This window comes from Bactrocera latifrons, unplaced genomic scaffold (genome assembly GCF_001853355.1).
Source record: "Bactrocera latifrons isolate USDA-ARS-PBARC rearing strain unplaced genomic scaffold, ASM185335v1 scaffold_158, whole genome shotgun sequence".
Classification (NCBI taxonomy): Eukaryota; Metazoa; Arthropoda; class Insecta; order Diptera; family Tephritidae; genus Bactrocera; species Bactrocera latifrons.
In genome coordinates, this window is record NW_017535052.1 from 744,273 (window position 1) to 761,004 (window position 16,732).

Sequence of the window (16,732 nt, forward strand, 5' to 3'; positions counted from 1 at the left end):
GGGTGACTTTGTACCGCGTGTATAGGTATTGGTCCGATTCAACGGTTTTTGACATACAGATATACCGATATAAGAGAGGATTATCCCTGAATTTTAATGATATATGTATCGCACACATTGACCGAAATTTTCGAACAAAATTCGACCATAGCTACTGGGTACACATATTAGGTACACATATTCGGTACCCAGGGTCTTAAACAGTTTTGGTTGGATTTAAACAATTCTTTGCCATAATTTGGCATACTTTAAAGGAATTATTGGAGGAAAGTTTTATCCCATTAAATTAATTGCTTTTTGATTTATGTACATGAAACTGAACGAATAAAGTGGATTTTAAAGTTGTACTATATGGAAGTAGGCGTGGTTATTGTCTGATTTCATCAATTTTCACAATGTGCCATAGAAATTTGAAAAAAGTACTACATTCTAAATCGGTCAATTATATCTCGAGATATGCGATTTCACCAAAAAGTGGGCGGTGCCACCCCCCTCGTCCAATTTTCACACCGGTTCTCATAAAGCTCTCTCATAAAATATCGGTGGTAAAATTTATTTTTTTCGGCGTAGTTAGTTATTGCATAATCTCATTCTTAGTACTTTTAAGCATACCGTTATATGGGGAGTGAACGGGATTTTCATCCGATTTCGTCCATTTTCACAATATTGGTAGGTAGTTTTTATAATATCCATGCTGAGCAAATTTGGTTGTTGTAGCTTAAGCTAAGAGATTATGTATATAACTTAAACTTATTAGAGGGCGAGGCCACGTCCTCTTCTTCAAATCAAAGGTGATTTTTATATCTTAATTTAGTGCCTTGTTATGGTACTTTATATGTTTTCGTTAATGACGATTTGTAGATGTGGCAATGGTCCGATTACGCCCATCTACGAACTCGACCTTTTTTTGTATTAAAAAACCTGCATAGCAAGTTTATCAAGATATATTAATTTTTACTGAAGTTACAGCTTGCTCAAAAGGACGAACGGACAGACAGACAGCCAATCGGATTTCAACTTTTTTTGTCACCCTTATCATTTTGAATATACGTATATCTACCTCGATTAGTTTTAGGTGATGGTTGCTACAATGGACAACTTTGCCGACAAACATACATAGGAGCTCGCAAACATATTGACGCCAAAATGTGTGTATCGTCGCGGATTTCACAAAATTTGTTTCATTCGACAATCTTGCGACATTGTCGACACTGTTTTCATGGTTGTCCGTTTTGTAATTATTTTTTACTGAAAAATTACTTAAGTTACTTTTGAAGTGATGCGGTTACCGATTTAGCTGCAAGATCGCTAATAAAAAATGAAAAACAATTAAAATTAAAGAAAAATCGAAATTTAAATATATTTCATGAAACGTTTTGCAATGTGATGCGTAGTAGTATTAATTTACAATTACCAATGATTAAAAACATTTATAATAAGTCACCTTACAACTATTAAGTATTAGTAAAAGTCAGCTGTTTTAATATGCCATAAAAGCATAAAAAAAGTTTTAAGTAGTTTCACCTTATATTAAAAGTCCAATATATACTAATTTGCAATCGTAATAAATGTTGAGTGTTTTAATTTAAATGCCCAAAACAATTAGTTTGACCGATCTGCTACAATAGAAAATACACTTATTTTGAGGTGCTCTCACACTGAAATAAGTTGAGCATCATTTTATCACTCATATGGAGCGTGCTTGGAAGGTATTCATACAAACATCATTTTATAATTTAATGTCATATATAGTATAAAACATGAAGAATTAAAAAGGGGAAAACTTTACTATACCGTTCCAAGATTTTTGGAATAAAATGGGTATGGTCGAATAGAGGAGGTTCTCCAGATCAAAAATATAGAAAAAATATAGGGTTGCAGTTGTTGTTATATAATTAGATTTGAACAATAAGTGTGGTTGATCAGGCCTTTTTGGAGGGTCGGGAAGAGGTCGCTGATGAAGACCGTGTTGGGAGGCCTGCAACTTCGCCAAACACCGACAATGAGGCTCGTGTGCGCAAAGTTTTGAACTTAGACCATTTACTTAGTTCGTTTAATTGTCCAGATGGTAAATGTACCTATCAAAATCTGTAGTTCATGACATTGTGCGGGAGCATTTGAACATGCGCAAGGTGTGAGCGAAGATGGACGAGTGGAAGTGTGACAAAAAAATTTGAACATGTATGAAAGTGACCCCCAATTTTTGAATAACGTAATCACAGGTGACAGGCTGACTATTTTGTTTCCTTGCCGATGAAGGGCAAGCATTTTGAGACGACAGAAGGGATCCAAGTAACATGCATCTCGGCTCTCAAGGCTATTCCGAAGTCATTCTCCGGCCTTCAATGCTTGGAAATCGCGCTGGCAGCGCTGCATCAATGGAGAAGGAGCCTATTTTGAAAGTTTTTGAACAAATACAAATCGGCAAAGCGCCTTTAGCATAAATCAGTCTCAGCTGTCGTGTTTCGCTGAAGATAGAAGTGCCCCGATGTTTCAACCTCAGTCATGCAAACGCTGAAAAGTGGAGAAAAAAGAGCCTGTTTCCACCCCATTTTCTTCGATACATTGACATCTTGCTTCCGATAAGATTTTTGCCGTACTGCACGGATTCCTATTGGAAAGTATTCATTAAAAACTCCTACGATTACGAAGAGATGAACTTTGCTAAATGTTTTGCTAAGGGGATTGAAGTAGTTCAGCAGATCTCCTGCGTTTTACTCTAAGTGTAAGGGATGCCGCATTCGCAAAATCTCCTTCTCTGACAATGGTATGTCTGTATGTCGAAATCGGTCGAATCGGGTGAAATGGATAAATTTGAGCGAAAACTTGACTTAGCCCTATTATAACCATTATCAGTATTTTTGAACATAATATCGGATCGATACTAACCCAACTCGAATATCAATAAGATAGAGCGTATTGCATAGTTCATTTGTATGTTGGTGATGATTTCACATACTATTTCTTACAAGGAATTACCATTAGTGTGATTGATCATTCGTTTGTTTAGAATACCCGCTTTTAATATTTTCAAAGAAAAACTAATGACTAATGACCACTGTAGGATGTCTATTCTCGACATGTTTTTGTAAATTTGTTAAAGATGTTTTATATGAAATTTTTGATTTGCAAATATTGCAATTTGCGTTATTAAAAATTATAAAAACGTTACACTCAAAACTTCAAACCGCTATGACGATAAATAGCATAAACGCATATACATACATATATATGTATATATTTATACAATACCCTGAAGAAAGCTACTACTTTTCTGCTATTTGCTATTGTGATCGCATGTACTGTACTACTAAAAAATCACAGCTTTACAAGTTTATTGTGAACTGCTGTCGCAATCGCAATTCACAGGTTCGAACTGCTATCGCAAATCACAGTTTCGAACTGCTATCGCAATCGCAGTTCATAGAAGCGAACTAATATTTATAAAATGTGATAAGTGTAAGAGTTACATAGATTATATGTATATACATATATATAAGTTTCTTAGATTTCGATCCCCTGGTTGACGTTTTACATCTTAAGATATTTCCCTGGCTTTAATTCTAGCAAGTAGCAAGAGTATATAATGTTTGGTTGCACCCGAACTTAGCCCTTCCTTACTAGTTTTTAATGCCCAGTTACGAAGAACCGGGAAGTTTCCGATTTTCGATGGAGTTATTATATATATTCTTGCTAGTTTTTATAATACAGAATTGCACATCTAATTTAATTGTGACAAGAGTATAAAAATTAAAATATAATAATATACTTGTATTAATGTGACCTAAATTATAACATTTCCAATTTATGAGAGAACCGGACCTGATAACTATTTCAGTTAAAGTAAGAAATCAAAAAAGTAAAGGACAAATTTGATTTTATTAATCAACAAAACTTAAAGCGCATTTGTATGATGTACACACAAATGGTTAGAGCCTACGTTATGAATGATAGAAAAATTTTTCAACATGACTTAAGTAACCAAAAATCTACATTCATTTTTAGTATTTATTCCAGTATTTTATTCTATTCCAGCATTGCCCTCCAATCAGCTGCGAGCAGAGAACGTAAAACTATAGTACACGTTCTCTCCTTAAAAGTATTTCCTATACAATGACATACGATTTTTGAAAAATATGAAAAATTAAAAAATAGCACAGTTCTGAACAAAAAAAAAATAGTTTTTTAGGTAAAAATTTTTGTTTTTTTCATACCAAATTGAAAATTTTCAGCCAATCAAAAAGATCGTCAGTCATTGTATATTATAGTTATTCAACATTACTCAGTTTTAATTTGAAGTCGATCGGTCAATTTCTTATTGAGTTATGATGTCAGCAATTTTGAAAAGTTCTGCTATTCAAAAACTATTCAAGATACGATTGTCGACTTCACAGAATATTTTTAGATATAAGCTATCGCAAAAGAAAAAATTTTTTTTAGAATGTGTTACACTGGTATAGCCCCTTAAAACAATGCCTGATAATAAAGTGAAATCGTAAACAGGTATACGTATGTAGCTACTATAGTCATTATGAAGACTTTGGAGCTATTTTTTATGATGAATTATAAATATTTTTCCGATGGCGGTTTTGATATTAAGTTTTGTGTTAGCTGTTATGGTTTTGTATTGTTGCTACCAAAATATGATATCATCAATTGCGTTTGGATGAAAAAAGAAGGCCACATATCATGAATTTAGTACTCACCTTAAAAACTTCCCATATTGCCGAGAACGGAAGAACAGTTAAACCTACCAACAAGTCTGCAACGGCTAAATTAACTATTAAGTAATTCGTAACGCTACGTAATTTGTTTGAACAGAATACTGCTGCTATAACCAAAGAATTTCCGGAAATTACTAAGAGTATGATAAATAGAAGTATAGCTAACGATATTATATTCGCTGGATCTGACCATCTCAGTGATGCTGCCATATTTTCACACTCTGTCCCATTCATTGTGGTAAATTATATTTTTGTTGTTGAATTTACGCACAATAGCTAAATTCCTGCAAATAAAAACAAAAAAATTTAGTGGGAAAATTAAATTTGTTTGATAAAGGCGCTAAGAGTGATTAAATAAGTAAACGTTAACTAGGGGTGTAGGCGAACGCCTTATGTGCCTAAAAGTAAAGAATTAACTATATTTGAAAGAAAATATTTTATGCCTTCACAATTAAGGAAAAATATCTTTGTGGTAGGTTTTATCGATATCGATAAACGAGAGAAAACATAATAAACCGATTTAGCGCCCGCGGTGGTCGACCAAAATTTTTAACAGAGAGGGAAGAACGCAAAACATTGCCGCAATCTACATTTATCAATACCAAAAATTAACCACTAACTGAAGACAACACTTTACACCCAGGCTTTTGATGAGGCGGTCCGGGGTGATTAGAAGTAACAATATACTTGCGCGTAAAAACACGGCTTATTTCAATTCTAAATAAAACAAGTAAGAAAGACCGAAATCCTAGGTGAAGATTTCGCATAATTTTATCCATTTTAGATACAAAGATGCACTGTTATAACTAAAAAACGTTCTCTCATTTTCACATATTGGACGATGGATGCGGTATAAAGTCACACGGAAATTTGAAAACCTTTGTATTTGGTACATACATATATAGGAAGTATTGTCCAATTTAAACCTATTTTTGACATGTAAACATACTATAATCACGAAATTATTATCCTTGAAATATATTTGTATACTTCACACATTGTCCGATATTTTCGGTCAAATGTAAACTATAAGTACTGAGTATTGGATACCTAGAGACTTGAACAGTTTTCGTCATAGGTGGCATACTTCAAAGCATTATTCGTGTAAAGTTTTATCCCGTTATATTACAGTAATACCTCGGACTTACGCGATAGGTGGGTCTGAGCGATTGCCGTCTGAGTCGAATGCGCGTAAGTTGGGGTTCACATTTGCATTTAAGCATATACAGTACTATATGTTTAATCGGAACCAGAGATGAAATAAAACAATAATTTAGAATATAATGTAATAATAATCAGACGTCTAGAAGTCTTTCGCAATCCTGACCGAGCTTTTGGGGTTGCTCAACGTCAGTTTACAATGTCGTCTTAGTTTTGCGCAGATACCAAATTGAGATATAGCGGCGTAAAGGCAACTTCTTTTCGTATTGTCAAAAGCAGCTTTGAAATTTCCAATACTTGGCGCATGCTGAATATCTGGTCTGGCGTGGCGCGTCTCAAACTCTCATATTCCTATGTCAAAGTGTTAAATGGGTGAAAACAGACCACAACCACTCCTACTTTCCATGTAACACAATTTTTAAAACCATTTGAAAAAAAAAAAACTATTAAAGCCACTAGGTACCGAATATGTTATCTACATATAGTTAACTTTTCGCCGAAAATATCGACCAATGTGTGAGATATAAATTTAGACTTCAGACAGAAACCTTTGCTGACAATAATATATCTGTGTATCAAAAATGGGTTTAATCGGGTAACTACAGGGTAGTAGCCCCCAACTTCCATATACTACGTACGAGGTGTGTTCAAAACGTCTCGCGAATTTTGAATTTTCGCGGGTTACGTATATTCGAATTTAGAATTTTTTGTGGCGGTACCCATGTCTCTCACTTATGCCGACAAGCTCGGCCATTTTAAATGTTCATTTAATTGTTGACAGCTGCTTGGCTTGCATGTGTTTTGGATCGTCTTCGATTTTTACCTATTCAAAAAAATGGATCAAAGAACCTGTACCAAATTTTGTGTGAAAAACGAAATTAAGTGCGCGGATGCATTCCGAATGTTGAGTGTGGCATACGGAGAAGCTACCTTGGACCGAAGCAACGTTTATCGGTGGTACAAAATGTTCTCGGAAGGCCGAGAAGATGTGACAAAAATTGGCTTTTGCACCACGATAACGCCCCTGCTCACACATCGTTGCTTGTGCGCGACTTTTTGCCCAAAAACAACACACTAATGATGTCGCAGCCACCGTATTCCCCAGATCTGGCCCCCTGTGACTTTTTCTTCTTCCCTAAACTGAAGAGGCCCGTCAAAGGACGACGTTACGCTTCTCTTGACGAGATAAAGACGACATCGAAGGAGGAGCTGAAGAAGATAAAAAAAATGATTTTTTGAAGTGCTTCGAAGATTGGGAAAACCGTTGGCATAAGTGTGTAATATCTCATGGGGATTACTTTGAAGGGGACAAAATAGATAATCATGAATAAATAAAAAATTTTTGAAAAAACACAAAATTCGCTATATTTTTTGAACACACCTCGTATAATGAGTACGTGGAAAAATATTAAATGTTCGGGTGCACTGGGACTTGGCCCTTTCTTACTTATCTTAAATTGGTGCATAGTTGGGCACTTTATTGATTTTCCTTTAATGTCATTTTGTTGTCTTGATAGCGACCCGATTACGCCCATCTACATTACCAAATTTGTTAAAGCGCCATGGAACATGTCTAACAAGTTTCATCGGCATATCTTAGTTTTTACTCAACTTTTCTTCTCATCCTGATCAAGCATATATAGTATACTATATAACACTATATCTAACTCAAAGTACAAACAATGGTTTATTCAATTATACTCTTATGGTAAATCTTTTGTGAATCACTGTGATTATATAAATAAGAATTTCAAACTTTCAGTTAGTTTTGTATGGTATCATATTTATGTTGTTATTTCTGTTTAAATACGGCATCATATTTGGTAAAGTAATCACACATACTTAAATAATTCTAACAAATAAACGCATCTAGTTACTAATTTAAAGCCAGAAACTACAAAATACATCATTTGCATAACACAAATACATAACTTTTTGCGGGATTAGTTAAATTTTCTGTCATTTACTTCATAATACGATATTATGCTATATGTAAATCCAAGAAATGTATGTATGTAAAAATATTATAAGAAGTTATAACAACTTTTAGTAAAAAATTGCTCAACACTATTATGTCTGTTATCGATGAATTTTAATTAAATACACTGAAAGTAGTATACTTTAATGCATTTCATAGTATTTCTTTTCTCTATATTTTACGTATACTAATTAGTTTTTTGCGCTGTCATGTAAATAGTGTTGCAATCATGTGTTGCAACTATTTTCTGTATTTGGTCACGTATACAACTTACTTATTATTTGATTTTGTTTACTGTAGGTTTTAAAAATATATTTTAGTTACACCGGTATGCGATCCAGTGACGACTAGTTTTATTATACTTTATAATATTATATATATGAAGAATTGTAAAGAATCCGTTATTTAATTTGTAATTACAATTGAACTCTTTTTGCGCGAATTTTTTTACTCGGTTTTTTGTACAGCTCCAAGATTTTTACATGATTTCACTTTTTTTCACGTGTTTTCCATTTAAATGTATACCTTTTTGCAATCAAAATTCCATACGAAAATATAAGTTAATTTTAGCATATATTATCGTAAGACGAGTTTAAAGATGAACTAGAAAATCATTTCCTCAACCGGACAATGCCCACCTTCAACAAACTAACTGGACCTTAGGAGTGTGGCTTTAGACCTGTAAAATTTACCAAACTTTTAGGAGGAAGATCGACACACAACAGCTTCACCGAATCAAGAGACGGCTGCTGCACTGGCTTAGTCGTATTGCGCGAATGGAAGAGAACATTTCAACTGTGGAGGCTTTCGATTCGGTACCGGAATTGCGCCAAATAGCGAAAAGAAGGAACGACTGGCGCAGTGTTGTTTACTCAGCTATAACCACGTTAGCAGTGTCTACACCAATAAAGAAGAATATTACCATTTCCAGAAAACTTTTTGTTTTTAGTTTTAGCAGTAATATATATGTACATATATATAATAACATGTAAATTGTTACCCATCACACATCCTCAGACAGTGTGAAAATTAATGAAATTGGATGATAACCATGCCCTCTCTAAACAATTGTGACAAAAATTGGCGCCTTCAAAGTAATCCCCATCAGATATAATACACTTATGCCAATGATTCTTCCACTCCTCGAAACACTTTTCATAATAATTTCTTGTAATGGAAGAACTCTTTGCATACCCAAAATATCAACCAAAATCATTCCAAAGGACTCCCGAGAGATGTCGAGTTCTCTTATCATCTCCGTAACACTTGCCTGACGATTTTCAAGCACTGTATATTTTACTTTTTAATATTTTCATCAGTTGAAGAGGTCGAAGGTCTTCCAGAATGAGGCATGTCTTCAACGATCTCTCGACCTTCAATTATCTTTGAATTATCAGAATTTAGTTACAAATTCCGGGTGAGTTTTTGTCTTAATATATAAATATATGTATATAAAATATATTTACTTAAATAATGCCAAAAATGTATGCAATTAGTTCATGCCTTTTCCTAGCCTGATTAATTAAGCTTGGCGCAGAATATAAATTAAATTATTCTAGACTCTAATATGATGGTTTCAAATTCTTTGGTTAAGTTTACCTTATCATATACATATATTAAATTTAGCCTTTTTAGTTAACTTTTTATCACATACGATTGTTATCCATTCGCGATTTTGTCTAATAATGAGCTTTGGAATTAATGATCAACGCAAATCGCGATCTTCGGTGACACCTAAACATAAATCTTCCTTACTTGTTATTTAGTCTTTACTTGCTACTATTATCAACGCGAACTCATTTTTAACAGCTACATACGGTAACGCTAACATGAAAGTAACAAGAAACCAGCTGACCTTAAAATTTGCATTTACTTACACGTTTGTACAAACAGATAAATTAGTTTAATCTCAAAAATAACTATTTCTATAAATTTATTGATATGCACACATATGAAGTTTATTTAAATAACATTGTAGTAGTCAAAAAGCTTTTAGGAACATATTTTAGCTTACATTACAACTACAGATGATAAATTAATACACACTTAGGACTTGAAAATGTGTTACTGATTTTTAACAGCTGCTTACAATAACTTACATTACATAATATTTCAGATTCTCCTAATTATCAATGCTTATGAATCTGGTAAGATGCGCATATACACAGATAACAAGTAAGGAAAGCTTAAGTTGAAGTGCAACCGAACATTTTATACACTTGCAACTTGCAGGAATCAACGTGGACTGGCCTTCTAATATACTATAAAAATATTCCCTGGCTTTCATTAATTTTCGATATATCGTTCAAAAGTGAACAATAGATATTATATAGTTTTGGTTGAATTTAAATTTAATAAATTTTTGTTCATAAGGTAAGGTAATTAATTTTAGTTAGCTTCAAATGAGAAATATGCATATATGTGCATGTGCATATTAGGGTGCTCGGAAGTACCCTAAAAAATTCGCTGAAAATTTTACCCTCAATATTAACATTAAGGACTGGACCAAGGCATGTAAAAATTTTCCATTGAAAATATGAATTTTCAATTCCATACAGCCTTACTTAAAAAGCCGACTTAATGTTAATATTACTGTGCACATTGAAATATGTCCTCTAAATTTGGGATTTGTACAGTTTTTCTAACCATAGGTGTCCATCCTTAGTGTGATTCATTGTACTTGATTTAATGCATCTTAATTTTTAACGTTTTCTGAGTATGGCAGTGGTTCGATTCCACCCATATACAATACCCACGGTGCCATGTGTCATCAAAATTTCTTAATCTTTTCTTAAGTTACAGTTTACACGGGCGAACAGATAAACAGGCAGTTAGATTTCAATTTGACTCATCATCCTGATCACTTATATAAGTATATAACATATGTATATTGTATATAACTTCATATATATTTCAATTGGTTTTACGTGGTACAAACAACCGTTAGGTGAGCAAAAATATAGTATTCTGTAGCAATATGTTCAAGAGTATAAACATTACTGTTGGATTATCTGTTAAAATTTTTTGACTGATATAATAGCTATCTAAAAATTTATGAAAAATGGTTTTCTGACTGTTTTATATCAAAAAAAATATATATATATATCTAACTGGTATTTTGTCTGATTTATTAAATTTTGTACTATATTAATTGTTTGTATATAACTTCGCAACAATAGTGTGTAACTAAAAAGCTCAATACTGTATAGATAGCCCCTTAATACTATTGGAGTACTCACAACGTGTCACAAAGTATCGTAAAATCATAAAATCATAAATTTTTATAATAGGTTAAACATTTTTTTGTTGAACGCAATGTTTTCGGATTGTTATAACTTATAACTTTATGAGACTATGTGAAGCCCCTATACATATATGAATCTGGCGTTGGGCGTTCTATACACAAATGTCACAATACATAATTAACGAATATATACTCGTATGTGTATCTCAAAATTTACATACCCGTATACCCAAAGATTTATTCATATTATATTTACTCTATTTGAATTTAGTTATACGTATTTATGATAAATTATTATTCAATATTTTCGTGACTTTTATTATTTTATATTTACGAGTGTATTTAACCACTCATTTAAATTGAAATGCAAGTAGAAAGACAAACTCTCAGTTTAATCACAATTTCCTTGTAGATTCCAAAAAGTTTTTTTTGTTGCTCTTCAGCAGTATATTAAGTTTAAATGATCAGCGTACCGAGCTGTGCTCGTATATTCCCATAATTTTACATAAAACATTATATAAGCCAGAGCTATTATATCCGAAAATATAAATATCCGACTACTATTGCATATAACTGTCATACAAACTGACGAATCAAAATCAAGTTTTATATGGAATCTTGTTTATTTGTGAAGGGTTTTCCTTTTTTTGCTCTTATTATGTTAGTATATTCAGAAAGAATTATTTTATCTACTGTTTTAAAAATTTAGTGACAGTTTTTGGAATACTTGCTAAAAAAAAAAGAAACATGTATTATTACACGCGGTCTCAGCCGATACTAAAAAAAGTTACGCATTGCTACAAAGATTCTGAAAAAAGATTCTTGCACCGTGTATGAAACCTAAAACAAAATCGATTTTTGATGAAGTCATAAAAGTCGCATAATTTCTCTCCGAATAATCTCTGCAAAAAATGTAAAGATAAACTGATAAAGAATTGAACTAAGCGGCTATACTTTAAAAGTCTATAACTCAAAAATATTTTAAATAATTATTTAAAAATTTAGTATGGTATTATTGAAGGTATAGGCTATGGAAATATGCATTATATGTATATATTTATTGTGCCCGCCAAAAAGAATTAACAATATTTTAGTACCCCTAGCGAACGAAGAAACATATCTTGGTATTCTCTTAGATAGAAGCCTCATGTGGAGAAAACACATCTAAAGTAAAACAACATGTATGAAGATTAGAGCTGCAAATTTAAATTGGTTTTTAAATAAAAAATTCTAAACATAGCTTAGACAATAAAGTGCTTTTGAATAATGCGGTCGTAAAGCCGATTTGGATGTATAGCAGGGGTACGACCTGTGCAAAAAATATTGACATAATACAAAGGTTCCAATCGAAAATGTTTACAACAGTCATGTGTTCACCATGGTACATGTGTAATGAAAATATCCATAAAGATCTTGGTATTCCTACGGTAAAGAAAGAAGTAGCAGATAGCTGAATTAAATATATATCTGAACTCCAAAATCACCAAAAACTTTTAGCTAATGGTTTGGTACATACCTGCGATCAAACACGCCTTAAAAGAAAATATATGTCTGCACTAAAGAGCAACGTACCTGTTTTAAAAATTTATCAAATCGTAATTTTAGGACTAGGTGCTTAAGCTTGTCGAGGGTATGGAAAAAATTTCAAACAAATATATGTGTATAATATAATACTAAATATACTTATGTATTTGCCGTTAAGAAAAAAAAGCATGCCCCTTTCATTTAAATATATTTCTTATTCAAAGATAATTCGAATGTAAATGTTATTTTTATGACTGCATCAATTAAGCTAACACTCACGAAATATGATTGAGAGTAGACTAACTCCACGATGCAGCGATGCAATGTATCATTACGTAACACGTACTTTCGAAAATGTACTTGACAGAAAATATAGCGTGGTATGTTACGTATGTGCAATTATTCATATTCTAGGTGAACATTTATTAGCGCAATACCTTTAATTTTTTTCGCGCACCTTGTTTGACAAATACATGTATGAATCCCTTGGCTCAATAGTTCTACACTATATTTTCCTCGTTTTTTCTATAGCAACGCAGAAATTATTAAAAAAAAGAAACACTTTAAATTTACCACACAAACATTTTTTAGAATAAATTTTCTTTCGATTTTTTGCCAATCTTGCATAAATTCTTGAATTCGCAACATACATGTATATGTGCATGTGTAAGTGCTGGTATATGTATAGCATATACACATACATATTCTTACTAGGCAATACAATAACTCATTCTCAAATAAATCATTTGTCAAATTGTTTGCTTTATGACATAAACATTTTGTATATTTTACTTAAACTTACAAATTGATGCCCTCGCCCACTTTTGAAGGTTTTTACTACACTCATATTTGGCATATGTAATCCACAAGGTAGAGTTTTCAAAAATCATTTTCTCTTGAAATGACTTTGACTATGAATTTGAAAACATTCACTGACTTCTTTTTCAGAATTTCACTGGATTTTTTCACTGATTAAGTTTAATCTTAATAGCATGGGTTAAGTGAGGAAGTGTCCAAAGCAAACGAATTTTTTACTCAGCGAAAAAGAAAATAGTCGTAGAATTAGTATTATCCTTTCAGCACTGACATTTCTGCTATTATCGGGCAGCCATGCGCATGGTTGCAACCATCGGTTGATATTATGAGAGGTTGTCGTATAAATATGAATGTATGTACGTACGTGCATACATATATACGAATTTTTATATATTTTATTGCAAAACTTAATCACAACCCCGAAGTATTTCAATGCAGGCAATTTCGGAATGTGATGAATACAAATACAGTCGTGTCTTTTAAAATCATTTTCTTATACCGGGGCACACTTTAAGCCGACCTTGACTTTGAACTGGGAAATATTTAATAACTTAAACCTTTTGTAACCACTTTTATTCACTGAGCTCTTTCATTGATTCAATTGCATCTTTATATTTGAGTAACAGGGTGTACCGCTAAACAAGTGAAATCCTGTAGTTAGGGAAAAATAAAACAGAGACATCGCGAATATTGAATTGTTACTTGCCACAACGCGAAATATATCTTTTCTACACAGTAATTTCCACAAACATTAGACGGCCATGCGCACCATTACTGCAATTGGGTGGTAGTAAAGTATTTATAAATCACATCATATGTGACCTTACTTTCAGTTATCGTTTTCGGCTTTATAATCACCACCAGCTACCGGCAACCGATTCATAGAAAAATATGCTCATACTAAATTAACATTCACTCTGCAATTCAAACTCAAACTAACTGAAGAGAACTACAGAAACGCACAACCCACGTAACATAAGCATAGTTGCCAACATATTGCTTTAAGTAAAGGGTTTAGTGTTTTTTTTTGTTTTTTTTTAAATGCCAAAAAATTGTTCAGTGCCTAGTAACCTTGCTAGTGAGTAACATTAAAAATTAAATATATGTAAATCCACTTCATTTTATGAAGACTAAAAACTACCTACCTTTATTGAAATAATTTATCCAATTGAAAGGTGATATTCTGCCGTTGACGAAAGAATTTGTTACATATTCTGATATACGTGCGTGCAGAAATATTCATTATATTCAATGGCATTATACTGAATCTACTTAAAAATACTGGATTTCGGTAAAAGGTCAACAAGGACTCAGCTGGAGTGAATCCTTCTGAATACTTGTAAAATTTTAAAATAAGGTTTTTCTCCTTACTAAACTCTAACGCAGAAGTTTAAAGCGTGTTCAGTGCAACAAATAAAATTCAAAACGAATTGCTCCTTCTTTCAGTTTATGCCTTTGAAACTAACTTAAGATATGTAAATATTAATAATAAATTCGTAATGAGTGAATAAACATTATAGTGGTAAATCAGTAATAGGTATTTAACAATAATATTAACAAAATAAAGATTAATATTTAGCGTTCTCAATGTAGTTATTATACATGTTTAAAGGCTAAACATTTGTCAAATACAAACTGTTATGAAAAAAAAAATAAAATTAGATTGATTTAAAGAAAATTTAGTACACTTTTTGTAAAAACGCATGTTTCTGCTTTTTGGAATTGAAAAGTTGGCAACTTTGACCCTAATTGCTTTATAATTGCGCATGCTATAAAAAGCTGTGTTGCTTCCCCCATTAATTCACAGCAGCTTTTATGGAACATATTAAGAGAACACGTTATTAACATTATGTGGAAAAGCGTTAATAGAGAACAGAAAATGTTAATATATATTGAAAACCCAAATGTTAGTTGAAACAGAATGTGTAAACTTTATACCAGAGAACGTCTATATATTTAAACTTTGCATACATTTAAGCGCATATTTTTGAGGAGCTAGTTCGCTCAAATATTCTAAATATCACTGGAAAATGTTTCAAACATGCCAACAAAGCTAATAATAAAAAATAAAAAAGGGTATTAAAAAGTAAAGTGAACAAAAGTAATAAAATTAACGAAGCAGAAAGTTTCACATAGAGCGCGACAGAGTGCAAGCGACATCTGTCAAATATTAAAATACGCACGTTCTTATGGACGCAGTTATGTAGTAGTGCAGCTACCTCAATAACTGTGTCTTTAAGAACATGTGTAATTTAATATTTGACCAATGTCGCTTGCAGTCTGTCGCGCTCTATGTGTTCCGGGCGTTATGGAAAAAGCAGTAGGAGGGTGATTTTCAGCACCACAGTAGCCAATGCAACTATTACCAGTTCAGAGATTCATTCAAATTTCCTAAAATATTTCTAAACAAAATCTTGTTTAATGCATTTTATTCTGTATATATACATATGTATTTCTGCGGATATGAAAACAATGCCACGAAAAATCCTCCATATAATCGTTTTATAAATACAAATTTTATCTGTTTCAAAGATAAAAAAAAACGAACATATTGAAAGACAATACCAACCATTTTCAAACTACTTTGTCATCAAACATATGCTTTCCAAACTGTCGTTACCTTGTATTCTTGAATGTTGGTGGAAATTGTAGACAGAGAACGTATAAAACGTTATACGATCTCAGTTGTAGACGAGAATTTAAATAGGAATACAAATGAATAATTAAAATTTTAACTCCTTGTGTCTATTTATAGATAAAATAAAAAATATATACAAAATTAAATGATATTTACAGAGCAAAGCATATGAAATATATGTAATTATATTAAAATGCGAACTCCCTCGCCGTGAAATGAATTTTCATTTAACCTTGACGAACTGGGTGTACTTCTCAACCGTTTTCTCTTACAATTCGTATAAAAGATGCGCAAATTGTACACTTGAAAATCTTGTTTCGAATAACTAAATTGGTAGTAGATAGGATCGTAGAGTAGGTAGAGATTAGGAAGAGGGAAGAACAAATAAAATCAGGTTGGGATAAGAGTGTAAACCTAAATAAGAAAGAAAAAAGTGTAGCCATGTGAAATGAATACGCAGTAGATGTCAATAAAAAATTTGGTTGGGTGGGTTGAGGGACAAAACATATTATACATGCACATAGAAGGGACGGCATACACACACACACACAGGCATACAGCAGAACGCTAGAGCGTTATTGTTGAATTTTTTGTGAACGCTAATGCCAAGCCCCTGGTGGGGATAGAGGGGAGCTTGAGGGCTTTCC

At 32.5% G+C, this 16,732-nt stretch overlaps 1 protein-coding gene across 7 annotated transcripts in view; it reads right to left on the reverse strand.

Annotated features, from left to right (window-relative positions):
• The window catches only part of LOC108966304 (octopamine receptor Oamb), a 30,626-nt gene extending 16,264 nt beyond the window's left edge, over positions 1-14,362 (reverse strand). For 5 of the 7 annotated variants that reach the window (XR_001993178.1, XM_018929140.1, XM_018929143.1 and 2 more), the window contains exons 1-2: positions 13,434-14,351; positions 4,707-5,008 (exon numbers count right to left, since the gene is read on the reverse strand). Coding sequence is in view for 6 of the 7 variants with exons in the window: in XM_018929140.1 (XP_018784685.1) it covers positions 4,707-4,958 (252 nt within the window). In the remaining variant the exon portion in view is untranslated. Of the gene's footprint in view, positions 1-4,706; positions 5,009-13,433 lie in introns of all 7 variants that reach the window. The other 2 variants (XM_018929138.1, XM_018929139.1) reach the window with 2 other exon arrangements.
• Between the last annotated feature and the right edge of the window lie 2,370 nt (positions 14,363-16,732).